At 45.7% G+C, this 26,236-nt stretch overlaps 2 protein-coding genes across 6 annotated transcripts in view; one reads left to right on the forward strand and one right to left on the reverse strand.

Annotated features, from left to right (window-relative positions):
• Positions 1-6,428: 6,428 nt before the first annotated feature.
• LOC114670304 (uncharacterized) overlaps positions 6,429-26,236 on the forward strand; it is a 34,533-nt gene continuing 14,725 nt past the window's right edge. Inside the window, exons 1-2 of one of the 4 annotated variants that reach the window (XR_013399478.1) lie at positions 6,429-6,899; positions 20,474-20,599. Coding sequence is in view for 1 of the 4 variants with exons in the window: in XM_077950561.1 (XP_077806687.1) it covers positions 20,553-20,599 (47 nt within the window). In the remaining 3 variants the exon portion in view is untranslated. The remainder of the gene's footprint in view (positions 6,900-20,473; positions 20,600-26,236) is intronic. The other 3 variants (XR_013399479.1, XM_077950561.1, XR_013399480.1) reach the window with 3 other exon arrangements.
• Positions 25,241-26,236, reverse strand: part of LOC720037 (uncharacterized) — a 49,423-nt gene continuing 48,427 nt past the window's right edge. For both annotated transcript variants that reach the window (XR_013399482.1, XR_013399481.1), the window contains one exon: positions 25,241-25,600. The gene's annotated coding sequence lies outside the window, so the exon portion shown is untranslated. The remainder of the gene's footprint in view (positions 25,601-26,236) is intronic.

The raw sequence follows: 26,236 nt of genomic DNA on the forward strand, positions 1-26,236 counted from the left end.
GGTAAGTAATGACCGAACAGTACAGGGTCCCGATCCCATCTAAGTAGGCTTAAGGCAAAGACTGAGCATTTAGTTAAGTCACAGAGAATTTAGCTAAACGCAGTGAGTCACCCACTTCACACAGAGAAAAACGCATCCCTCTACTCCTGTCTCATCACGCGCAGAATGCCCAGGTGCTGCTCTCCCACCCGTCCCTGTCCCCTCACAGCCCGACAATTCTCAGCCACAGCAAGGAGCTTTGGTGGTGGAGGAGGGAGGAATATGCTAGGACCTTTGTAAACTGACTTTCTATGGGCTGCAGACAGTCCATGCTAAAGGGTAGCTGCCATACCCCTGGGGGCTGCAGGTGCCAGGAGTGAGCACTCTCCATCTTTCCCCTGACCAAGCTGCTCCTCCTCTCTTCCCAAGCTTCCAACACTGGCACCGGCCTCCCGGGACCCATGCCACCTCCAGACTTCAACTGGCAACCAAAAAGAGACAGGGGGCTCGGTGCAGTGGGGTGCCCATAATCCCAGCACTTTGAGAGGCTAAGGCAGGAGGATTGCTTGAGCCCAGGAGCTCAAAACCAAACTGGGCAACACAGAGAGAGTTTGTCTCTATGCAAAATTTAAAAATTAAGTCGGGTGTGGTGGTGTGGGCCTGTAGTCCCAGCTACTCAGGTGGCTGAGGTTGGGGAGATGGCCTGGGACCGGGAGGTCAAGGCTGCAGTGAGCCGAGATCACACCACTCCAGCTGGGGCCACACAGCAAGACACTGTCTCCAAAAAGAAAAAGAAAAAGAAAGAAACATGGACAGGAGACAGGAGAAGGCTGCGACTAAGGTTTCATTTTGCCTTTACACAGGAAAAGTCACTGTACAGATACAACACTATCTGCTGAAGAATTCAGTCTGGTTAACTCTGGCAGATACACAATTCAACAGACACCTGCAGATGTGCCTAATGCAGGAAGACTCCTCTGTTAGATTCCCTCATACATAACACATGCACTCTGAGCCGGGCGCTAAAGAGACCTGGCCTAACAGAACACGAAAAAGATACTGTTGTCCTTGCCAAGGTACTCACTACTTAGCAGAAGCTCTTGCCCTTCCACTTCACCTTTCATCAAGGTATAAACCAACAGTCTCGCTTCTTCTCTCTTCTTTAATCTGATTTCTGTCTTCCCTTTCTTTTTTCTTTTAAGAGACAGGGTCTCACTCTCACCCAGGCTGGAATGCAGCGGCATGATTATAGCTCACTGCAGCCTCGAACTCCTGGCCTCAAGTGATCCTCCCACCTCAGCTGTCTGAGCAGCTGGGACTATAGGTGTACACCACCATGCCTGGCTAATTTTTAAAATTTTTGTAGAGACAGGGTCTCACTATGTTGCCCAGGCTGGTCTCAAACTCCTGGTCTCAAGCCATACTCCTACCTTAGCCTCTTAAAGTGCTGGGATTACAGATGTGAGCCATTGCACCCAGCCTTTTTTTTTTGAGACGGAGTCCTGCTCTGTCATCCAGGCTGGAGTGCAGTGTTGCAATCTCAGCTCACTGAAAGCTCCGCCTCCCAGGTTCACACCATTCTCCTGCCTCAGCCTCCCAAGTAGCTGTGACTACAGGCGCCTGCCACCACGCCCAGCTAATTTTTTTTTGTATTACCGTGTTAGCCAGGATGGTCTCGATCTCCTGACTTCGTGATCCACCTGTCTCGGCCTCCCAAAGTGCTGGGATTACAGGCGTGAGCCACCGTGCCCAGCCTCCTTTTCTTTCTTTTAATTTTTTCTTTTTTTTTTTTTTGAGACAGTAAGGTCTTGCTCTGTTACCAAGGCTGGAATGCAGTGGTGTGATCTCTGCTCACTGCAGCCTTGGCCTCCCAGGCTCAAATGATCCACCTACCTCATCCTCCTGAGTAGCTGGGACTACAGGTGTGCAACACCCACACCCGGCTCATTTTTGTATTTTTTCATAGAAACAGGGTTTCACCATATTGGCCAGGCTGGTCTGTAACTCTTGACCTCAGGTGATCTGCCCACCTCGGCCTCTCAAAGTACTGGGATTACAGGTGTGAGCCACCACATCTGGCCTCTTTTTTAAAACTGTGGCAATCATCTCTCCTCTGTTGAACTTGCCAGTGAGACAAAGTCAATGGGGCCAGGCATGGTGGCTCACACCTGTAATCCCAGTACTCTGAGAGGCTGAGGTGGGCAAACTGTTTGAGCCCAGGAGCTTGAGACCAGCCTGGGAAGTATGGCAAAACCCCATCTCTACAAAAAAATGTAAAAAATTAGCCAGGCTTGGTGGTGCATGCCTGTAGTCTCAGTTACTCAGGCGGTCAAGGTTGCAGTGATCGATGATCGCACCACTGCACTCCAGCCTAGGCGGCAGAGTGAGATGCTGTCTCAATTAAAAAAAAAAAACATGTAATCAACTGCAGGGTTTGGGGTGACAGTTTCCTGGTCATTCCTTCCAGTTTCTTGGTGTCTTTATAGCTAGAGATGGCTAAAGGCCACCCTCAAGAAAACAACAAGTCACGTACAACTGAGGCCCATGGAGGCAGAATGCTGTTCTCTCCATCGGAGCAACCCAAGCACTTGAGTGTCTGACACCACCCATCACCCCCCAACTCCATGGGATTAGAGCTGAATTCTGAAGAGAGGGACCAAAGATGACACAGTGCATGGCTGGAGAGAAGGGGAACTCCAGAGTTTAGCTAAATTTCTGAACCACATGCCCACCATGCCCACAAGGTACTACATTAAAGTACATTGGAAGCTAAAAGCCAAAAAGGAATCAGATTTTCAACTCTGCCACCTAAAATAGAAACTGAGAGCCTTATTTACTGCACAGATTTTAGCACAAGTGCCATGCCTCCAGTTTCACAATTCCACCAGCAGCTTAAGCAAAATGGCTTGGAAACTAAAGATGACCTCTGGGTCACAGTATCGCTCATTTCCTCTGTCCACAAACCACTTTGATTCTCTTTGATTCTCTCTGTCCCTAATATCCCCATCCAGTGTTTTTGTTTGTTTGTTTATTTGTTTGTTTGTTTTGAGACAGAGTCTTGCTCTGTCACCCAGGCTAGAATACAGTGGTGTGATCTCGGCTCACTGCAACCTCGGCCTACTGAGCTCAGGCAATCCTCCCACCTCAGCCTCCAGAGTAGCTGGGACCAGTAGATGTTTTCTCAGTTCTGATTATTTTTTCTAAAGTAATGACCCTCCACCTGGCTAGACGAATGCTTCTAGCAAAGGAAAAGACCAGGGTGTGAAAACTGTAGTGCAATAGAACATAACATAAAGCTCCGTCCAACCCCCACCACCCATCAGACCTGAGGTGGTGGCAGCAGCAGGCGTCGGGGCTCTCAGGCTTGCCCATTAGTCATCCCTAAGGCCCCTTAGCACATGGTTTAGGAGGAGCACACACTCTGGAATCAGAAAGCCCGGGATTGAGCCCAGCCCTGCTTTCAGTCAAGGCTTTGTCACTCACTATCACTCCATTGACCTAGGACCTCACAAAACCTTGTCATCTGTAAAACTGGGGATAAAAAGTTCTACCTTGAATGCTGCTGTGAGGAATAAATGAGGTAATGTCTATGCAGCACCTAGCACAGATTCCTACAGATAAACAATAAATGTTAACTATCATCCACTATCTAGTCATCAGAAAACCACAATGATCTGGTATCTTTAAGTCCTTCCGCTGCTTAAAAAAAAAGAAAGTAAAAAGAAAAAGATGTGTGGATTTTTTCCCCCTAAAGGTATCGGTGAAGTGAAACTTAAGGAAAACCTGGGCTGGGCACGGTGGTTCACACCTATAATTTCAGCACTTTGGAAGGTCAAGGTGGGCAGATCGCCTAAGGTCAGGAGTTGAAGACCAGCCTAACCAACATGGTGAAACCCTGTCTCTACTAAAAATGCAAAAAATTAACCGGGTGTTGTGATGGGCGCCTGTAGTCTCAGCTACTTGGGAGGCTGAGGCAGGAGAATCGCTTGAACCCAGGAGGCAGAGGTTGCAGTGAGCCACGATCGCGCCACTGCACTCTAGCCTGGGCACAACAGAGCGAGATTCCATCTCAAAAAAAAAAAAAAAAAGAAAAAGAAAAAGAAAAATCCAATTCAAATCCCAATTCAGGGACCAACTCACTTGCAACTTAAAGCAAATCATGTCACCTCCATTTCTTTGCCTATAAAACGGGAATAAGACACCCTATTAAACTTTGACGACCTCAGAGACGAGAAAGAATCAATGAGATAACAGGTCATGAAAAAGCTTTCACTTCCTCAAATAAAAAGCAACAAGTAGTAAATCCAAAGCATAATTACTATTAAAATGCCGGGCCCCATAATATTATGGAACATAAATAAGCCAATGATGACTCTTACTTTTTCTAGAACATTAGGTTTGATGGCCCTTTGGTCTGTTCACATGGAACCTGCTACAAGCCGGAGGAGGCAAATGGCTGCTCCCAGCAGATCCCAGTTCAGAGGCACGGCCCAGCAAAGCTAGCACTCTGCCAATGGTCAGGCTTCAACCATCCTGGGCCACTTCTCAGATGCCAGTGCCAGGAGAAATTAGGTAATTCATCTGGTTCCACCTGGACATGTGAAACCAACGGCAATCAAAATCCTCACCTGCAGGACTACTCAACAGACGCAGGAAAGGGTCCACTTTGACCCTCTGCTCTTCTGTACTGAATGGTGTACGACTCTTCCAGGGCATGTGCCGTCCTTGCCATCCTTCCTTTAAAGTACAATTCATGATCCAGGAGGAAGAGCTCAATTTTTCCCTATTTTTACTTCTAGGTCCAAGACGTGAGTTTCATTTTTAATCTGCCACGGAAATGTATGGAGAGCTGGAAGTTTGAGTTGGAGGAGGAATGGGGCGATCTCATCTCCCTAATTTAAAAACGGGGCATGCAACCAAAACCGCAACCAATTTCATCATCCCCAGGTCTCTCAAACCCAACGAAGAGTGGGAAAATGTACTTTTATGTTTATTGAACATCTGCTATGTGCCAAGGACTGTGCTAAGTTCTTCACACACATTATTTCCAAAGCCCATTTTCTCTTCCACGCCTAGTAACACCATGGAATAACCACCACGGAACAGGATCATCCCATGTGGGGGGGGGGGTGGGGGGAAAGAATCACAATATGTAGTCAAGTTTAAGATGTTTCAAATGTTAGCATTACGAACACGAATAAACAACCGTGACTGAGGAACCAGGTCCTTTACAGGAGGAACATCCTTTACAGGAGGAACACACAAACCATGTCTTTCCTATAATTAAGAAATTAACTCACGCTACTGAATACACTATAAAAAAAGATTTAAAACTTTTAAAACCTGGAGCACAAGAAAAACTCACTATGGGGCTTGAACAATCTGGGGTCGGATTTCTGACCTGAGAAGTACATCTGGCAATCAAATATGGAATGAACGTCATCCCCTGCGAGGCCCTAGCGATGTGCTCACGGGAGAAGGCAACCACAGTGAACTGGCCTGTGTGCGGCCAGGTAACCACAAGGCGGGGCTTTCCCGCAGGCGGCAGCGACTGCAGGAAGACGTCTTTCTCAGCTTAGAACCTAGTTCATCCTCATCCCTGCGGTACAACGACTGTCTATGGAGCAAAGTGTCAGATGGGACCAAATACATATTGGGGGCCTGATATTCAAAAGTCATCCTCTCCATGCACATCCCACTAAAAAGAAGCTTGGGCAGGGGGAAAGCTGTCCACCTGTCCACAGCTGACCTTTATTCCTCTGCATCAACCCATTTCACATAAATCACAATTAACCTCTGCACTAAACACCATTAAAAGAACACAAATGTGGCTTCAACTCTTGGACGTACTTTCTCTTCATTCAAAGTCAGAAAAATCAGCCAAGCTACCGGGCTGGTCCCCGCCCCTTAACGGGATGTGGCACAGAGGCCTTGCCTGACCTTGCCTGAGGGGCCTGCCAGACCCCTTCTTCCCCGCAAATCACTGAGCACGTGGGGGTGGCGGCTAACCTGTGCCCCATGCCAGGCGGAGGATGTCGCTGCCTCTGGCTTTCTGCCAGGCCAGGCAAGCCCGGCTCCGTGTAGGGCTCCTCAAGGTGGTTTCTAAGCTGGGAATTTCCAGTGTGCCCGGGAGACCTCCAAGAGCGCGGTCCCCTCAGAAGGCAGCTAGGGAAGGGGACCAGAGAGGAAGGCGGCTGCCATCGCCCGGCCGCGCCCACCGCCCCCACGAATGGAAAGGCGCGCCAGGGTCCTCTCGGCCACCTACCTGCCAGGGTCGCAGAAGCCCACCCTTGGCGCGCGCCAGGCCGGGGCAGCGGGACGGGGTGGCCCCGGGAGCCGAGCCGCGAAGACAGGACCCAGGGATCCTCGGCCCGGAGCCCGCGGACCCCGGTAAAGACAAACACCTCCCCCGCCCCAAAAAGCCCCCGCCCGGCGCCGGGCTAAGCCCCCTCCCTCCGCCTCCCGCCTGAAGCCGGCAGCGTCCCCGCGCTTCCCCGCGCCCGCCGCCCCAGAACTCGGGAGCCGCCGGCGCACCTGGCCGCGCATCCTCCGGTGGGAGGTGACCAGAGCTGGACACCGGGGCTTCCTCGCGGCCCGCCCGCGGGTGCAGGGCCATAAGCGCCGCTGGAAGGAGGCGCACGCGCCGCGGCGGTTCCTGGCCTTGGCGCTCCCAGGGCGGGAGGCTCTGCGCGCGTCCGCTCTTGGGGCCACCCGTTCCAGAGCCACTCGCCAGGGCCAACCCGGGGCTCGAGACCCCGAGCTCGGGTGCGAGCAGGATGCGGCTCCCCGGGGACGGTTGGCGCGGGTAGGAGTCCCGAAGCCCCGACCTTACCTCTGCTTCATGCTGCAGTGTCCCTCAGCGCTGGCGTCCCAGTGGCCGGTCCGTGCCGCCCTGTCCCACAGGCCCGGCGACCGTGGAGGTAAGCAGCAGCTGGAGCAGCGGCACAGCCGCGGGAGCGGGGGGGGGCACACTGAAGGGCGGGCGTTGCGGCCCTCGGGCTGCACCACAGGGCCCCAGCCTCCGGGGCGAGAGATCTCAGTGCACCTCGGAAACTGGCAGGCCGCTCCCGTCCTCAGGGACCCCATGGCTACCTGCACGCTCAGCCTTGCCAGAATCTCATGGGATATGTGCAAAAGGCAAAGAAATAAGCTGTCGCCACCCCCTTCGTCCTCTCCGTCTCCCGGCAGGATCCATATGGTACATTCCCCAAAGCCCAGCCTGCGAGAGGCCACACGAAGCGGCCAATGGAAAAACCCGGTGGGCGTATCAAAGCCTGCCTGCAGAGAGAAGGGAGGATGTATTTAAACGGGACTCGTTGACCAGGCGTGGTGGCTCACACCTGTAATCCCAACACTTTGGGGGAGCGGAGGTGGGCGGACTGGAGGTCAAGAGTTCAAGACCAGCCTGGCCAACATGGCGAAACCCCGTCTTTACTGAAAATACCAAAATTAGCCGGATGTGGTTGCCTGGGCCTGTGTCCCAGCTACTCAGGAGGCTGAGTCAGGAGAATGACTTGAACCCGGGAAGCAAAGGTTACAGTGAGCACTCCAGCCTGGGCGACAGAGCCAGACTCCGTCTCAAGAAATAAAAAAATAATAATAAAGGAGACTTGTTTGCTGCTCTTAGCTGCCGCAAAATAAAACTAGGATTTTCATTCTGACACTATCCAGATGGCAAGCAAAGAGATTAGGGGGAATTTCAAATTTTTAGAGGAGGGAACTAAAAGAAAATATAGAACAGAGGCCGGAGGCAGTGGCTCACGCCTGTAATCCCAGCACTTTGGGAGGCCGAGGCGGGTGGATCACAAGGTCAGGAGTTCGAGGCCAGCCTGACCAACATGGTGAAACCCCGTCTCTACTAAAAATACAAAAATTAGCCAGGTATGGTGGCACATGACTATAATCTCAGCTACTCAGGAGACTGAGACAGGAGAATCGCTTGAACCCGGGAGGCAGAGGTTGCAGTGAACCAAAATCACACCATTGCACTTCAGCCTGTATGACAGTGAGACTCCATCTCAAAAAAAGAAAGACAAAGAAAATATACAGTGAATTGAACCAAATATATCTGTATGACCTTGAGCAGGTAAGTCCAACCCTCAGCCTCAGTTTCGTCATGTGGTCCAATGAGGATACTGGACTGCACTTGGTGTCTGATGGCCTTCACACACTTGGTGTGGGATCCTGTCATCCCTTGCACGGGGATAGCAATACCTGCAAATATTCTTCAATTTTGGGCATGATACACCATCTTAAAGAACTTTAATTGAAAGTAGATAGACTCTCTGACACCTACTTTCAGCGACAATATCAACCCCACCTTTGGTAAAGGCGAATCCAGTCTGCTTTCCGGGTCCCTCATCTCTTAGAGAAGAATATTCTTCTTATGTGTGGAGCCCCCCACCTCCAAGTATTTAATAATTTCTACTCCAAGAGGCACCCCTTTCTCTTCCTCCTCATAACCAGACAAAGCTTCGATTAATAATTCATTCACCCAATGAGCTGTCCACAATTCCTGCCTTGAGCAACAAACCCCACTGCTCACCCCTCCCAAGAGCTGCTAAAGTGCTCGTCCCTAACTCAGTCTGTGACACGCCATTCAACCACACATGGCCAGTTGTGCTTTCATCCACACTACTAAGCCAAATTTCAGACTTTCAACCATTCCTTGGGGCCTGCTCTGTTTTAGAGTTTTACACCAGCCTGCTAGGCTTACATTTTGGCTACCAAGCTTCAGCTCCACCTTCTTTATTTCAGAATTTTTCAACCTCCCAACAGCTGATCACCCTACCCCCACTCAACCAGCTTCCAAATCGTGTAGGGTGTCTGGGATACCTGTTCTAATAACTCCAGATAACTCATCTTCCAACTATAATCCAAAGAGCTCCAGAAAGTGCATCCCTCCATGAAGACTTCCAGACTGATTGCCAGAAGCTGCTAGCTTACAGAGCTCCCATTTCTACTCTGTGCCCTGCCATAAACCTACTGTCCATGCTCTCTGCCCCAGTATACAATTCTTTTTTTTTTTAAAACAGAGTTTCGCTCTTGTTGCCCCCACCGTAACTCCACAACGCAATACTGTCTTAAGTTTCTTAAGAATCTACTGCATGCCAGATGAAAGATAGTCTCATATATTTACTTATTTATTTTTATTTTTTATTTATTTTTTTGAGACAGAGTCACACTCTGTCACCCAGGCTGGAGTGCAGTGGCACAATCTCGGCTCACTGCAACCTCTGCCTCCTGAGTTCAAGCAATTCTCGTGCCTCAGCCTCCCGAGTAGCTGAGATTATAGGCTCGTGCCACCACGCCTGGCTAATTTTTATATTTTTAGTAGAGATGGGGTTTCACTATGTTGACCAGGCTGGTCTCAAACTCCTGACCTCAAGTGATCCACCCACCTTGGCCTCCTAAAGTGCTGGGATTACAGGTGTGAGCCACCGGGCCAGGCCTCATACATTTATATTATGTTTACATTTATTTCTATACCTATAATATAATTTCAGTCTCAAAACAGTCATGTGAGGAGAGTTGATAGAAGTCTATTCACAGATGAGGAAGGAAACTACAGCTCAGAGAGCATGACCCTTTGGCTAAGGTAGCAAGGCTGGTAAGTAACTGAGCCTGGCTTTCCACACTGCATTCTTTCCACTGCAATTCTTGCTCCCTGAGTGAACACAACCTTTTTACATGTAACAACCAGAGAAGGAGGAAACAAATACAAAATAGCAAAACCGAAGCCACGGGGTTTAGGGAGTGTAGTTCAAGGAGTGCTTACAAGGGGCCAGAAAACAAGTCAAAGAAGACTTCTGTGAAGGGTGAGAATCACGATGGACTTCTTTATACTGGTTTGTTGTTTATATTCTGTCCATGAGACTATATCTTGGACACATCTGGCAAATTCAGTAGCAAAAGGCCACAAAACTGCCCCATACCGCTGGAGTGCTGGTGGCTAGAATTAGCCCCGTGTCAATGAAGAAGGGACTTCTGTGTGCAATGCTGCTGCCGACCAGTTTGGGAAAGTTCTCAGCTGGCTGTTTAGCAAACTATCCTGCTCCATCGGCAGTTTTAACGCTCCCCTGCAAATACAGACTGGGCTCATTATTTCTTCTTTTTCAACTGTTGATATCCTCACAGGGTTGGAGAGCCTAAGCAAAATTGTGTGGGAGCAGCAAACTTTTAATATTAAGCAGCCTGAACAAGGTAATTGTGAGGCCAATACTTCTGAGTTGTTCTTTGCCAGGTCCAGCCATAGTCAATCAAGTTAATTCTCACTCCCATAGCGCGCTCTTTTCTCATCCCCAGAGAGCTCTAAAATGTCAAGTGGATCCCATCCACGGCTAAATGGAGGTGCTCATGTTGGAAATCCCCCTCCCCCCCAGTAAGAGAAGGAGCACTAGGTTGAGAAATGGCCCTGGGTTGGGGAGATGGGCAGTGTCCTGGGGAGGTGGCAAGTGCCCAGAAATAACTGGACACATAGCAACAATAGGGATAATCATCTAATTCAATCCACAGTGGAGCTGGTAGAAGATTTGTGGGGTATCCTGTCTTATTTTCAATTTAAAAAATACTTTTTGGGCTGGGCACAGTGGCTCAGGCCTGTAATCCCAGCACTTTGGGAGGCTGAGGTGGGCGGATCACCTGAGGTCAGGAGTTACAGACCAGCCTGACCAACAAGGTAAAACTCTGTCTCTACCAAAAAATATAAAAGTTAACCGGGTACAGTGGCACGCACCTGTAACACCAGCTACTCAGGAGGCTGAGGCAGGAGAATCGCTTGAGGCAGAGGTTGCAGTGAGCGGAGATTGCACCATTGCACTCCAGCCTGGGTGATCGAGTGTGAGACTCTGTCTCAAAAAAAAAAAAAATGCATGGTCGGCCAGGTGTGGTGGCTCATGCCTGTAATCCCAGCACTTTGGGAGGCCAAGGCGGGCAGATCATCTGAGGTCAGGAGTTCAAGACCAGCTTGACCAACATGGCGAAACCCCCTCTCTACTACAAATACAAAAATTAGCCAGGCATGGTGATGGGTGTTTGTAATCCCAACTACTCGAGAGGCCAAGGCAGGAGAATGGCTTGAACCTAGCAGGCAGAGGTTGCAGTGAGCTGAGATTGCACCATTGCACTCCAGCCTGGGTGACAGAGCAAGACTCTACCTAAAAAAAAAAAAAAAAAAAAAATACAAAAGTTAGCCTGGTGTGGTGGCACGCACCTATAATCCCAGCCATTTGGGAGGCTGAGGCAGGAGAATTGCTTGAACCTGGGAGGCAAAGGTTGTAGTGAGCAGAGATCACACCACTGCACTCCAGCCTGAGCAACAGAGCGAGGCCCCATCTCAAAAAAATGTGACCGTGTGCAGTGGCTCATGCCTGTAATCCCAGCACTCTGGGAGACTGAGGCAGGTGAATCACTTGAGGTCAGGAGTTTGAGACCAGCCTGGCCAACATGGTGAAACCCCGTGTCTACTAAAGATACAAAATTAGCCTGACATGGTGGCGGTCCGCCTGTAGTCCCAGCTACTCAGGGGGCTGAGGCAAGATAATTCACTTTAACCCAGGAGGCGGAGGTTGCAGTGAGCAGAGGTCTCGTTATTGTACTCCAGTGTAGGCAAAAAGAGCAGAAATCCATCTCAAACAAACAAACAAACAAAAAAGCATGGTGCAATAGGAGCTCAGTCCATCCCTTCCAAGCATTCCAAATAACACACCCGTGACTGCCACCAGTTCAGTTTATCATGACCCCCAAGGGTATTCAGCTTTAAGCAATCTCCAGGGAAATCCCAAGCCATGTGTAGCCTAACGGCTCCCAGGATGCCTGGACTGGCTCAAAAGCCCATCCCTTCTATCTGTTGGATAAGAGAGTCAAGAAGGAAGAACAGAGTGGTTTAGAACCAATGTGATTCCTGGGCTGCATTCACAGTCATGTGGACCTACTGAAGACATGAAAGGCTCAATGTTCCTGCCCCTCTTCTATACTAAGGGACTGGTTTGGAACCAACCCAGTGTTCTGGAGAAAAGCTAAGGAGATCCATGGTTTGGGATGTCCTAGAGCTGGAAGACATAATCCTAGGTTCTGGGGTTTATTTCTAGGCTAATATCTCATAGCGAGGTTTAAGAGAATTATATGTCTTTTACTTTTTAACTAATTCCAGACTGATTTGCATGTTTTCACCCTGCCAGGAAGTAGGAAATTAAGATTGGGTGTGGTGGCTTCACCCGTAGTCCCAGCACTTTGGGAAGACAAGGTGGGAGGATCACTTGAGCTGAGGAGTTTGAGGCTGCAGTGAGCACCACTACACTCCAGCCTGGGCGACACAGCGAGAGGCTGTCTCTACAAAAAAAGGAAAATAAAATGCAACTTGACACAGTTGCAAATCTACTTCTGCATCAGTTTCTCACAATACAATGGCTAAAAATCGGGTGGTTTCCCCCTAACTGATTGGCATGTGTATGTTCAGAAATTCTTTGTAGCAAAAACAGACAAAACCAAGATGGGAGTATGCAGAAGAAATCTCTAGTTACAAAGGCACTGCAAAATAATGTCTACAATTGCACATCACAGTCATCACCAAAACAGGGATTTCTAGAGTCCTTCTGTAACTCACAGGAGGACTCCTTCCCTAAGCCAATTCGGGCTGGATTCTTGAAAGTCTCTGGGAAACACAGCAAATTTTATAAACAGGGTTTTTCTGTAGTGCATATTCTCATATGCACTACATCTAAGAAAAACTTATAAAAATATATATATTACATATATAAATATATATTAAAACACACACACACATTCTGTAGGACTTGATTCTTTGGACACAGACCTTAGGGCTCTGTGCTCTGCACCAGACAGGAGTAAATGCTATACCTCTGCGGAACTAAAACAAGTAAACTTGCCTTTGTGATTGGTTCCTTTTGCAGTGAGGAGGGGAGGTCTTTCTAGTCCTTCCTTCCTCCACTGCTCAGACACGTTGCTGTTAAAGATAAAAACAGTAGGCTAGGCATAGTGGCTCATGCCTGTAATCCCAGAATTTTGGGAGGCTGAGGCAGGAGGATCAGTTGAAGCCAGGAGTTCGAGACCAGCCTGGGCAACAAAGCAAGACCCTGTCTCTATAAAAAACACAAAACTTAGCTGGGCCTGGTGGTGCACGCCTGTAGTCCCAGATACTCAGGAGGCTGAGGCAGGAGGATTGCCTGAGCCCAGGAGGTGGAGTCTGTAGTGAGCTATGATGATGCCACTGCACTCTAGTCTGGGTAACAGAGTGGGACCCTGTCTTTAAAAATAAAAATAAAAAATAAAATGAAAACATTGGCTTCAAAATTACATGTGGTCGAGTTCAGCCCAATAAGATTCTATCTGAATATGACTTCTTTTACACAGCTCTGTTTTCAATTGCAAAAAAAGTTAGAAGACTACAGAAGGAAAGGACTGAGGGAAGGGAAGGGAGGGGAGGGAGGGAAGCAGGGAGAAAGCATACAATACTTCCCATTTAGGAAGTGGAATAGTGGTAGAAGATGCCCTGATAAAGCCTCAGAATGGAACTAATGAGCTTGAAACCACCAGCATGCATATTGGCATTTTCAGATTTCAGAGAAGATGCACCTGAGGGGAGGAGCCTCTTGTAGGGAAGGGAAAGATGTCAAGCCTTCCTTTGTCCGGTTCACAGGACAGACTCCAAATCCTTCTCTTTGCTCCCATTTGAGATTAGGTGAACTTCGGTTTGATTTAAGTGTCTGATTCTTTTTCTTTCATTCATCCCTTGGTGTCTGTGATGGGCAAGGCACTTGTGTGGTTGCTGAGAGCTGTACCAAGGACAATTAGACATAGCATCTGACCTTAAGGAGCTAACAATAGTGCAGGGAAAGTGAGACTTGGATAGAGAGAGTCTTTGTCAGGTGGAAAGTGCTGTCTCAGACTGAGAAGGCTTCTATCTAAGAGAGCAGGGAACGTTCCATGGAGGAGCGGGTATTTGAGAGGTCCCTCAAAAGAATGGTAGGATTTCATGGGGACATGAAAAAGGTATTCTGAGAAGTGAGCTTCCTTTTTTCTTATCTTAGCTCCCATTGGCAGAAAAGGAGCAGAATTCCTTCCACCTTGAGCCAGGGTTTTTCAGTCAAAGCACCTCACTGCCAGGAGGTGGAGGCTTGGAGGGTTAGAAAGAAGGAGAATTGAGATGGATAAATACTAACATGTTCACAACCAGGTGAATAGAGGGATGGGTGGGGAGTTGGGTATTTTGAAATTAACTTCTTTTTGCTTATTTGTGCTTTTTCATTTGGGAAGAGAATGGAGTATGGAACATACTTTTGTCATGGGGAAAAAGTAAACACAATTTTAAAACAGCAGCGCCCCTCCCCCGGCAACCAAAAGAAGAAACAAACAGGAAGAAAAGAAAAGCGATTGAGAAGAACATGCATATCTCTTTGAGACTGAATGTCTCCTCTGTGCTCTGGCAGCCTCAGCGATCAAAGGCCTGCACTGCTGCTTTTGGCCCTGCTTGGAAACCCCCATGTGAGCACCAGCAATTGCAGCTCAGCCTCCAGGGAGTGTATCACAGCACAGGCATTAATTTTCATAATCAATGCCGTCACTGATAAGTAGGCAGAGAGATAAATGCTCTAAAATCATCTAGGCCCCTTGGGCCAGATATTCCTAGCCTTATCAAGAAGAGAAGTTGGCCGGGCACAGTGGCTCATGCCTGTAATCCAGCACTTTGGGAGGCTGAGGCAGGTGGATCACCTGAGGTCAGGAGTTCAAGACCAGCCTGACCAACATGATGAAAACCCATCTCTACTAAAAAATACAAAATTAACTATGCATGGTGGCATGTGCCTGTAATCCCAGTTACTCTGGAAGCTGAGGTAAGAGAATCGTTTGAACCAAGGAGGTGGAGGTTGCAGTGAGCCGAGATCATGCCATTGCACTCCAGCCTGGGCAACAAGAGTAAAACTCCATCTAAAAAAGAAGAAGGAGGAGGAGGAGAAGGAGAAGGAGAAGGAGAAGGAGAAGGAGAAGAGGAGGAAGAGGAAGAGGAAGAGGAAGAAAACTTATAGCAGGGTGTGGTGGTTCACACCTGTAACTCTAGCACTTTGAAATGCCAAGGTGGGCAGATCACCTGAGGTCAGGAGTTCAAGACCAGCCTGGGCAACAGGGAGAAACCCTGTCTCTACTAAAAATATAAAAATTAACCAGGTATGGTGGCAGGTGCCTATAATCCCAGCTTCTTGGGAGGCTAAGGCAGAAGAATCACTTGGACCTAATTTGGTGATTTTTTTGAACTTGGAATATGGGATCATGACAAGATCATGCCACTGCACTCATTCCTAGATGACAGAGCAAGACTCTGTCTCAAAAAAAAAAAAAAAAAAAGTTGCTTTTTATTTCCTGAGAAGCCCTAAAGACTGAGTGGACAGAAGATAGCTGGCAGTCATTGGTGGGACAAAGGCAGAGGTACCACTGCTGACTCTACTGGGCCTCATGCCTTGGCCCTCATGGGGAGGGACCCTCTTTCAAACTTTTGGAGGGGTAAGGGAGGGCCAGGCAGAGCTGAGACCAAGGAGATAGCAGTGGGCAGGGGGCAGGGGGCCTGAAGTTCTGTCATCTAATTGGGCTTCTTCACCAGTGCATCGCCCATAAGTGCCGTATTGATTCCCTCAGCTCCCAGGGCTGCCAGATAGGACCGGGGTGGCCAGAGCCTCCCAGCCAGTCTCCTCCTGCAGGAGCACCTTGTCAGTTTACCTCAGATAATTGCTGCTCAAATACCATCTTCTGTGTGTATCATAACATGACATGCCTATGAAGAACACTGAGCTAGGATTTCTAGATGTACTGTTACATGGTGATTTACTGGTCCAGAACTGCTGCCTTGCAGGAGGTCATGTGAAAACACCACCAGCAAAACCAAGCATTTATGGAGCCACTCCCTTGTGCCAGGTCCTGGACTGGGACATCTGACTGCATCAGCTCCACGATGGACAAGTGTGGCTTTAGCCTGCCCAGTATTCAGACCCCGTTGCTTGGTAACAGTGCCTACATCTTAGCTTCTATTGTGAAAACTACCTTTCCCCCACTGCATGCAGGCCTGGTGGGCATGGGGATGGAGGCACCTTGCTCTCCATCCATGAGGAATGCCGAAGCCACTGAGCTGTTGAGGATGGATGGAGGTGATGCATAGGAAAGCACATGGCCTGGGGTATGTAATCCCAGCACTTTGGGAGGCCGAGGCAGGCAGATCACCTAAGGTTGGGAGTTCAAGACCAACCTGACCAACATGGAGAAACCCTGTGTCTACTAAAAATACAAAATTAGCCGGGTGTGGTGGTGCATGCCTGTAATCCCAGCTACTTGGGAGGCTGAGGCAGGAGAATTGCTTGAACCCGGGAGGCAGAGATTGTGGTGAGCCGAGATCGTGCCATTGCAGTCCAGCCTGGGCGAAAAGAACAAAACTCCATCTCAAAAAAAAAAAAAAGAATTAAGAAAAAAGATTTGAACACTTCTTTTTATCCCTAATTTATTAATTTTTTTGAACTTGGAATAGGAACACTATTGCCAACAAAGGTAATTAGAGAGTATAGATGTTAAATCTGTTCTCTAAATGAATTATTGCTTATTTTAACTTTACATATTAATTAATTACAGAAAATTTGGAAATTAAGAGACATATGAAGAAAAAAAGGTAAAAATAATTTGTAATCCCTCTGAGAGTTACCCATTAATGACATTTTTGGTATATTTCCTCTCTGTTCTTTCCCTCTCCGCCACCAGTATGTGTGAGTAGTTTATATTTATGTTTTATAAAGCTGGGTTCATACAATATGATTTCAGGGCTGGTGTGATGGCTCATGCCTGTAATTCCAGCACTTTGGGAGGCTGAGGCAGGAGTATTGCTTGAGCCCAGGAGTTCCAGACCAGCCTAGGCAATGTAGTGAGACCCCATCTCTACAAAAAGTAAAAAATTAAAAAATTAGGTGGGTATGGTGGCACTTGCCTGTAGTCCCAGCTAGTTGGGAGACTGAGACCAGAGGATCACTTGAACAGGAGACGGAGGCTACAGTGAGCCTAGATTGTGCCACTGCACTCCAGCCTGGGTGACAGAGCAAGACCCTGTCTCAAAAAACCCAAAAATGATTTATCTATAATTTCTTTTTTTATTCATTAAAATATTTTAGTTTTCCCTATCTTGATTAAACAGTCTAAAATAGTTTTAATGTCACCGTAGTATTCCATTTTATAAATTTGTCAAAATTTATTTAACCCTTATTGTTACATTTCCATTTTTTAAAATAGTGTTGCAGCTGTTGACTTGAAAGGAGGTGACAACCAAAATATCCCCTTGACAGATTCCGGCATACCCCACACCTCAGTATCACGCGATATACCTTTGTAACTAACCTGCACGGAACCTCCTGATTCTAAAATAAAAGTTGAAACAAAATCGTCTAGTGTTTTGAAAGAAATTATATATTATTTTTGGGCCAAGCGTGGTGGCTCACACCTGTAATCCCAGTTCTTTCGGAGGTTGAGGTGGGAGGATCACACAGGAGGATCCACTGAGACCAGGAGTTTGAGACCAGCCTGGACAACATAGTGAGACCCCCCATCTCTACAGTAATTTAAAAAATAATTAGCTGGGCATGGTGGCATGCACTTGCAGTCCCAGCTACTTAGGAGGCTGAGGTGAGGGGATTGCTTGAGCCCAGGAGTTTGAGGTCACAGTGAGCTATGATGGTGCCATGTACTCCAGCCTGGGTGAGAGAGTCTCACAGACTCTGTCTCAAAAAAATATATATTATTTTAAATTTATAAAACACAATTGAATTACATTTATGTAGTACAATGTGATGTGTGATATATGTATACTGTTAAAGAGAAAAAACTTAGACTAAATTTGACAGAGTTTAGTTGAACAGAAAAAAGATTTGTGAACCAGGGAGCACTGAGAACCAAAAATGGTTCAGAGATCTCTGCTCCACAAGTGGGCAGGAAATATTTATAGCCAGAAAATGTAAGTTTCATGCAGAAATAGCCTGTTGCTTACAGCTCTGCAGTTGCCTTGTTTGATAGACTGTTTGATAGCCTGTTGATAGCTTGTTTGATAGGCTGTTGCCTTAGAGCTCTGCAGTTGGCCTCCTTGCGGCCTGTGAAAGGCCAAGAGCTCCACTGCTGTGATTGGCTGAGACTGGGCTACCTATTACAAGGGCATATTCTCAGGTTAGGTTGCAGTTTGTTTTATTTACCTATGTGAACCCCAAATAGCTGAGACAGGTCTCAGTTAATGTAGAAAGTTTATTCGCCAAGGTTGAGGATGCGCACCCATAACACAGCCTCAGGAAGTCCTGACTTGTGCCCAAGGTGGTCAGAGCACAGTTTGGTTTTGTACATTTTAAGGAGACATGAGACAGCAATGAACATATGTAAGATGAATATTGGTTCAGTCTGGAAAGGCAGGACAGCTCGAAGCGAAGGTGAGACAACTTGAGGTGGGAAAGGGGCTTCCAAGTCTTAGATAGATAAGAGACAAATGGTTGCACTCTTTTGAGTTTCTGATGAGCCTCTCCAAAGGAGGCAATCAGATATGCATTTACCTCAGTGAGCAGAGGGGAGATTTTCAATGGAAAGGGAGGCAAGTTTGCTCAAAGCAGCTCCCAGCTTGACTTTTCCCTTTTAGCTTCTTGGGACCCCAAGCTTTATTGTCCTTTCACATTTATTAAGTTAGGTTACAGGGTGCTATATATGGAGGCAGCTTTATTTTAATTAATTTATTTGTTGTTGATGTTGATTTCTCTTGTTTTAAAATCAACTTTATAGGCTGGACATGTTGGCTCATACCTCCCAAAATGCACTTTGGGAGGCCGAGGTGGGTGGATCACTTGAGGTCAGAAGTTCGAGACCAGCATGGCCAACATGGCAAAACCCTATCTCTACTAAAATATACAAAGATTAGCCGGGCATGGTGGTGCACACCGGAAATTCCAGCTACTCGGGAAGCTGAGGCAGGAGAATCACTTGAACCCAGAAGGCAGACTCCATTTCAAAAATAAATAAATAAATAAACTAAAATAAACTTTATGGAGAAAAATTTACGTTCAAGAAAATACGCCTATTTTAAGTGTCCAGCTGGATGAATTTTCAGAAATGTGTGCACCCTCATGACCACTTCCACAATCGTGATACAGAACATCTCCATAAACTTAAATCCCTATGCCCGTTTGCTGGCAGTTCTCCCACCCAGCCCCAGGCAACCCCTGATCTGCCCTCTGTCATTATAGGCAGTTTTGCCTTTTCTAGAATCTCATACAGAGGGAGTCATGCAGTATGTACTCTTTTGAAGCTAATGTTTTTGAGATTCCTTAGTGTTCTGTGTTTTCTATTGCTGAGTAGTATTCCCTTGTACGAATGCACCATCATTTGCTCATCTACTCTTCTGTGGCTGGACTTTCCAGTTTGATGTTAATATGAATTGTGGAGGCAGTTTTAGACCAAATTTAACTTAACAATACAATATGGAGTGATTGAGTGAAGCTAATGCACATCCCTGTTACCTCACTTACTTGGCATTCTTTTATGGTGATACACTTGAAATTTCCTCTTAGTTATTTTGAAATATTCATTATTATTGACTACAGTCTCCTGCTGTGCAATAGACCTCAAAACGTTTTTCTCCTGCTTGGCTGAAACTTTGTATCTTTTGAAGAGGAGGTCTCCATTCCCTTGTTCTGCCACCTCGCCAGCTCTGGTAACCATCATTCTTCTACCTTCTACTTCTATGAATTCAACTTTTTTTTCTTTTCTTTCTTTCTTTTTTTTTTTTTGAGATGTTGTCCCACTGTCACCCAGGCTGGAGTGCAGTGGGACAATCTCAGCTCACTGCAACCTCCATCTCCCAGGTTCAAGCGATTCTTCTACCTCAGCCTCCCAAGTAGCTGGGATTACAGGCGCTCACCACCATGCCCAGCTGATATTTGTATTTTTAGTAGAGACAGGGTTTCACCATGTTGGCCAGGCTGGTCTCAAACTCCTGACCTCAAGTGATCCACCTGCCTCAGCTTCCCAAAGTGCTGGGATTACAGGCATGAGCCACCACTCCCGGCTGAGTTTTGTTCCTTTAAGGCTGAATAGTACATCATTGTATACATGCACCGCCTTTTCTACATGCATTCATCTTAGACTGATTCACTTAGGCAGATTCCACATCTTGGCTCCTGCAAATGGGGCCGCAGGTAACATGGGAGTGCAGATAGATATCCCTGAACACACTGATTTCAATTCCCTTGGATGTATTCTCAGAAGTGGGATTGCTGGCTCACATGGTAGTTCTATGTTCAGTGTTTTGAGGAACGTCCATGCCATTTTCCATCGCAGCTGTACTATACACTGGCAGTGTACTAGGGTTCCCCTTTCTCCACATCCTGGCCAACACTTACCTTCCATCTTTTTCATAAAACCTGTTCTAATGAGAGGGAGGTGTTATGTCACTGTGGTTTTAATTTGCATTTTCCTAAAGATTTAGGTTGCCACCGGTCTGCTCCGGGCCCCAGAGCTTCTTCAGTGCTTGCTGTCTATAGTAAGCATCTCAAACTTTAATGTGCATATGGATCACCTGGGAATCTTGTCAAAATGCAGCTTCCAGGTAAGTGGGTCTGCAGTGGGGCCTGATATTTTGCCTTTAGAACAAACTTCCAGATAATACTGATGTTACTGGTCCCAGGATCTGCCTTTGAGGTAGCATTTTTTCATGAACCTGTTGGCTGTTTATATGTCTGCTTTGGAGAAATATGTTTGGTTCCTTTGTTCATTCTTGTATTGGCTTGTTCTTTTGCTGTTGAGTTGACTGAGTTCCTTATATATTTTTAATATTAGCTCCTTTTCTAATGTATGGTTTGCAGATATTTTTTCTTACGATGTGGGTTGTCTCTTTATTACTTGTGCTTTTTGCTGTGCAGAAGCTTTTTAGTTTGATGCCATCCTGTTTCTATGTTTGCTTTTGTTGCCTGTGCTTTTGGAGGCATACCCAAAAAAATCGTTGCCCACATCAGTGTCATGGAGCTTTTCCTCTGTGCCTTTTTTTTTTTTTTTTTTTTTTTTGAGACGGAGTCTCTCTCTGTCACCCAGACTGGAGTGCAGTGGCCGGATCTCCGCTCACTGCAAGCTCCGCCTCCCGGGTTCATGCCATTCTCCTGCCTCAGCCTCCCGAGTAGCTGGGATTACAGGCGCCCGCCACCTCGCCCGGCTAGTTTTTCGAATATTTTAGTAGAGACGTGTTAGCCAGGATGGTCTCGATCTCCTGACCTCCTGATCCGCCCGCCTCGGCCTCCCGAAGTGCTAGGATTACAGGCGTAAGCCATCGCGCCCAGCCTTTCTGTGCTTTCTTATAGTAATTTTAGTTTCCGGCCTAATGTTTAAGTCTTTGATCCATTTTGGGTTGATTTTGGGGCATGGTGTAAGATAAGAGTCTAATTTTATTTTCTGCATATGAATAGCCACTTTCCCCAGAACCATTTATTGAATAGACTGTTCTTTCCCCTTGGCATGTTCTTTGTGCCTTTGTCAAAAGTCAGTGCCTGGCCAACATGGTGAAACCCCATCTCTACTAAAACTACAAAAAATTAGCCGGGTGTGGTGGCAGGCACCTGTTATCTCAGCTACTTGGGAGGCTGAGGCAGGAGAATCACATGAACCCAGGAGGCAGAGGTTGTAGTGAGCCGAGATCACTCCACTGCACTCCAGCCTGGGCAACATTCCTCCTGTTTCTGGAATATATATTCTTGAGGGTATTCCCGTCTGTGGGTAGTTGCCAGTTAGATTTCTGTGGTGGGGAAGTGGAGCTCGAGTATTCTTTTCCTTTTTCTTTTTTGAAACAGCATCTCACTGTATCACCCAGACTACAGTGCAGTGGCATTAACATGGCTTCGCTGCAGCCTTGATCTCTTGAGCTCAAGTGATCCTCCCACCTCAGTCTCCTGAGGAACTAGGGCTACAGGCATGCATCACCATGCTCGGCTAATTTTTAATTTTTTTGTAGAGACGGGGTCTTGCTATGTTGTCTAGGTTGGTCTTGAACTCCTGGACACAAGCAGTCCTCCTGCCTTGGCCTTCCAAAGTGCTGGGATTACAGGCGTGAGCCACTGCACCTGGCCTGTTTCTTTTGTTTAGTATTTTTGTTTACTTTGTTTTATGAGCTGCTATTTCAACTACAATTTTAATATTTTTAGCAATTTTTTGGACATGCAGAAATTTCTTACTAATCAAATATATTTTTGCATTTTGTGTGTTTTTTAGATTTCCTTTTTTAGGAGTGTTTCCAACCATAAACTGCCAAATAGAAACACACACATACACATACACATACACATACACATACACATACACACACACACACACACAGGTTATGAATAGGCAACTAATTGAAATAGAAAAAAAATGATTGAAGCACCTATGGGATTTTTCACCAGCCAAATTAGCATTTTTATTAAAAAAAATCTTTTCGTGTTATTTAGCCTACATAGGAAGAGGCTTACTTATGTAGTTGATAAGAGTGTGAGCTGATCAACTTTTTGGAAAGTAATATGCCAGTATAATTAAAATTATAATTAAAATGTATCATAGGTCAGTTATACCACTTTGAGAATCCTATACTATAGAAAAGAAGAAATATAAACAAAAACATCAGTGGGATCCACGTATATGGATGATTATTGAAAAGTCATTAGTGATGGGAATTTTTAAAAACAACCTTAATATCCATCTAATAGGGAAGAGTTAAAAAAATCAGAACTTATCTATAATGCGCATTACTACACAGAAATTCAAATGATACATTTGATCTACATTAGTTGGAATTAGCGATGTCCATGTACTATAACGGGAGAAAGTAAATTACTAAATAGTAGAAGATTTGAGCACGTTCTTTAAACAAATCAATAAAGCCCTAAAAGGATTTACTATTGGGAGCAAGTCACAAAATTCAGAAATAGTAGGGAAAATATTCAACAATTTGGCCATGTAAAAATGAAAGTTTCCTCAAAACAAAGACAATATAGGCCGGGCGCGGTGGCTCAAGCCTGTAATCCCAGCACTTTGGGAGGCCGAGACGGGCGGATCACGAGGTCAGGAGATCGAGACCATCCTGGCTAACACGGTGAAACCCCGTCTCTGCTAAAAAATACAAAAAACTAGCCGCGCGCGGTGGCGGGCGCCTGTAGTCCCAACTACTCGGGAGGCTGAGGCAGGAGAATGGCGTGAACCCGGGAGGCGGAGCTTGCAGTGAGCTGAGATCCGGCCACTGCACTCCAGCCTGGGCAGCAGAGCCAGACTCTGTCTCAAAAAAAAAAAAAAAAAAAAAAAACAAAGACAATATAAACAAAAGTAATGACACAGACCTTAAGAAACAAACTTGCTAATTATGTGGAATTAATAAATGTGCAGAATACATAGAGTATCATTACATGAATTAGAAAACTAATAAAACATATCATGAAATTCTCAGCGAGAAATACAAATGGCCAGTAAACATGTGCAAAAATGCACAATCTCTCTAATAAGTGGAGAAATCCAAATTAAATGTGGAAATATTTCTTAATCATAAAATTGACCAAGATTAGCATTGGTCATTTCCTCTGTAATTAAAGGTGTGTGGAAATAGGAACTCTCATGTACTGATGGTAGGAGTATAATATCATTACAGTTTTTTGAAACAGATTTTTAATTTTGTATCAAAATATGGCCAGGCACAGTGCCTCACACCTGTAATTCCAGCACTTTGGGAGGCCGAGGCAGGCAGATTACGAGGTCAGGAGATCGAGACCATCCTGGCCAACACGGTAAAACCCCGTGCTATTTGTAAAAATACAAAAAAAAAAAAAAAAAATTTGCCAGGTGTGGTGGTGGGCACCTGTAATCCCAGCTACTTAAGGAGGCTGAAGCGGGAGAATGGTGTGAACCTGGGAGGCCGAGCTTGCAGTGAGCCAAGATTGCACCACTGCACTCCAGCCTGGGCGACAGAGCACGACTCCGTCTCAACAAAATAAAAAATAAAAAAATAAAGATTCATACTTTGCCTCAGTATTTTATTTTTAGAAATCAATCATAAAAGAAAAAACACACTTAAGTACCAAAAAGATGAATATACAGGTATACCCAGGATAGTGTAGGTAACAGTAACAAATAACTGAATCCAACAAAAAATTCCACAGTGAAAAAGTGACCAAATTATGGTAAAATAACCTGTTGATTAATTATGCAACTATAAGTAAGAGTGAGAGAGACCTACATGTACTGATAAGCAATGATCACCAAATTCTATTTTATATGGAAAAACCAGTCAGGAAACAACACACAAAGCAGGATTATGTAAAAACATGGGCATGTCTATCTGTGTGTAAGAGGATGTGGATGACTGAGTGGGCTGGGTGCTGGCGGTGATACAGTTCATTCTACAGACCTAAGCAGTATTTGAATTGTTATAACAATAGCATATGTGTTTCTTATGTGATTTACTAGAAACAATTTAATTTCTCAAGTTGTAAAAAGGTGTATTTTAAACCTGTATAAAGGTACATGGAGATCATCGTCATTCCGAATAACAAAATAAAACAGCAATATAAAGACACAAATAGATAATAGTATAGTACAATTATTAAATACGACAATATTCAAGATGATATTAAAATTATATATATCTACATCTTATGCATGTAAGGATGTCAATAAATGATATTGTCTAAAATTCAACTGTGGTAATTTTTGCAGACCTCTGTGAATATATTAGAAACCACTGAATTGTGTGTACACTGTGTGGGGGTGAAATTTATGGTATTTGAATTATATCTCAAAGTTCTGTTAAAAATGAAGGGCTTGATATTCTAGCGCTAAGGGATGGTTTTATTTAAAACATAAACTAATAGTTTCCAGTAGATTCCCTTAAAAATAATACAGCATGGATTTCCAGATCACACCCACTCCCACCTTTTTAGAATTTTTGACTATTTTCCAAAGTCTTGAATTCAATGAGGTGCAGGTGGAAGAAAGCGTTTACAAAGTCAGTGGGTTACAGGAGAGCTGGTGTGGGGTGAGGCAGAGTGGGGGAGAGAGGCCCCTTTCAAATGGAAGCCTCTGGAACCCGCAGAAAGCAAGTGTAAGGTGGGGCAATCTTCTGGAAGCCAGAGAAAGGCTTTACACCCAACACTCTCATTCACAAACACAGACAGGGGCATCTCAGTGTTTCCTTAAATCCATTATTTCTATATTGACACAAGGAAATAATTAAAAGGGGGTAATTCTGATTTAGTTTATTTCATTAAATTATCAACAAACAACTTATGAAACTAAAACTACAAAACTATAAAAGTGGAACTCAATACAATTACTAGGCTTAATAATCTGTATCTGGGACTCAGATACAGATCTGGCAAAACAGCTGCAGATGAACTCCTCAGCCATGGATGATACCTCCAGACATGGATGAAATCCCAGCCGTGGATAATGCCCCCAGCCAGAAATGATGCCTCAGCTGCGGATATAGCTTCCAGCTGTAGATGAAGATGCCAGATGTGAATGAAGTCTCCAGTCATAAATGAAGTCCCCAGCCATAAATGAAGTCCCAGCTGTGATAAAGTCCCCAGTCATGGATGATCTTAAGACCAAACAAAAAAATTATTAAGTATAAAAAGAAAAATTGTCTGCCAATCTTATTCAAGAGCACTGGCATAAACTCCCCAGAGGAGGAGAAGGCAATTACCACGCCTCCAATAGGGAGAATCAATACAAACAAAACAGTATGCAGCCCAAAACAGCATATCCTGACGTGCTTAACCTTATACCCAATATTTAAAAATATCCAGAACACACAGGGCCATGGGAGTGGCTGTTGGAGAAATTTTCATGAAGGAAAAAATATTACAACTAAGTTTTAAAATGCTAGTTTTGTTTGTTTTGTCTTAGAGAGGAGGTAAAAGTGGGAGTAAAAATATGGAGTTTAGTGTAAGGTGGGAAAAGCAAAGGAACCCCGCATGGATGGGCTGAAGGGTGTGATGGGAGAACAGTGAGAAGTACGTTTGGGGAAGCAATTGGAAATAGAGGCTAAGCTTAATCATAATCAAAAGGGATTTGTTGAAGAATTAATGTGTGACTAGGAACAGGGAGGTATGGGCTTGTCAGCTCGACAGTGGGCACTCAGCTCCACTAACAAATGATGCCCTTGTGGACAGACAGAGTGATGGGCAGGCAGATGAATGCGTGGGCTCTACGTGAAACAGGTCCACTTGGTTGT

The sequence above is a fragment of the Macaca mulatta genome, chromosome 10 (assembly GCF_049350105.2).
Source record: "Macaca mulatta isolate MMU2019108-1 chromosome 10, T2T-MMU8v2.0, whole genome shotgun sequence".
Classification (NCBI taxonomy): domain Eukaryota; kingdom Metazoa; phylum Chordata; class Mammalia; order Primates; family Cercopithecidae; genus Macaca; species Macaca mulatta.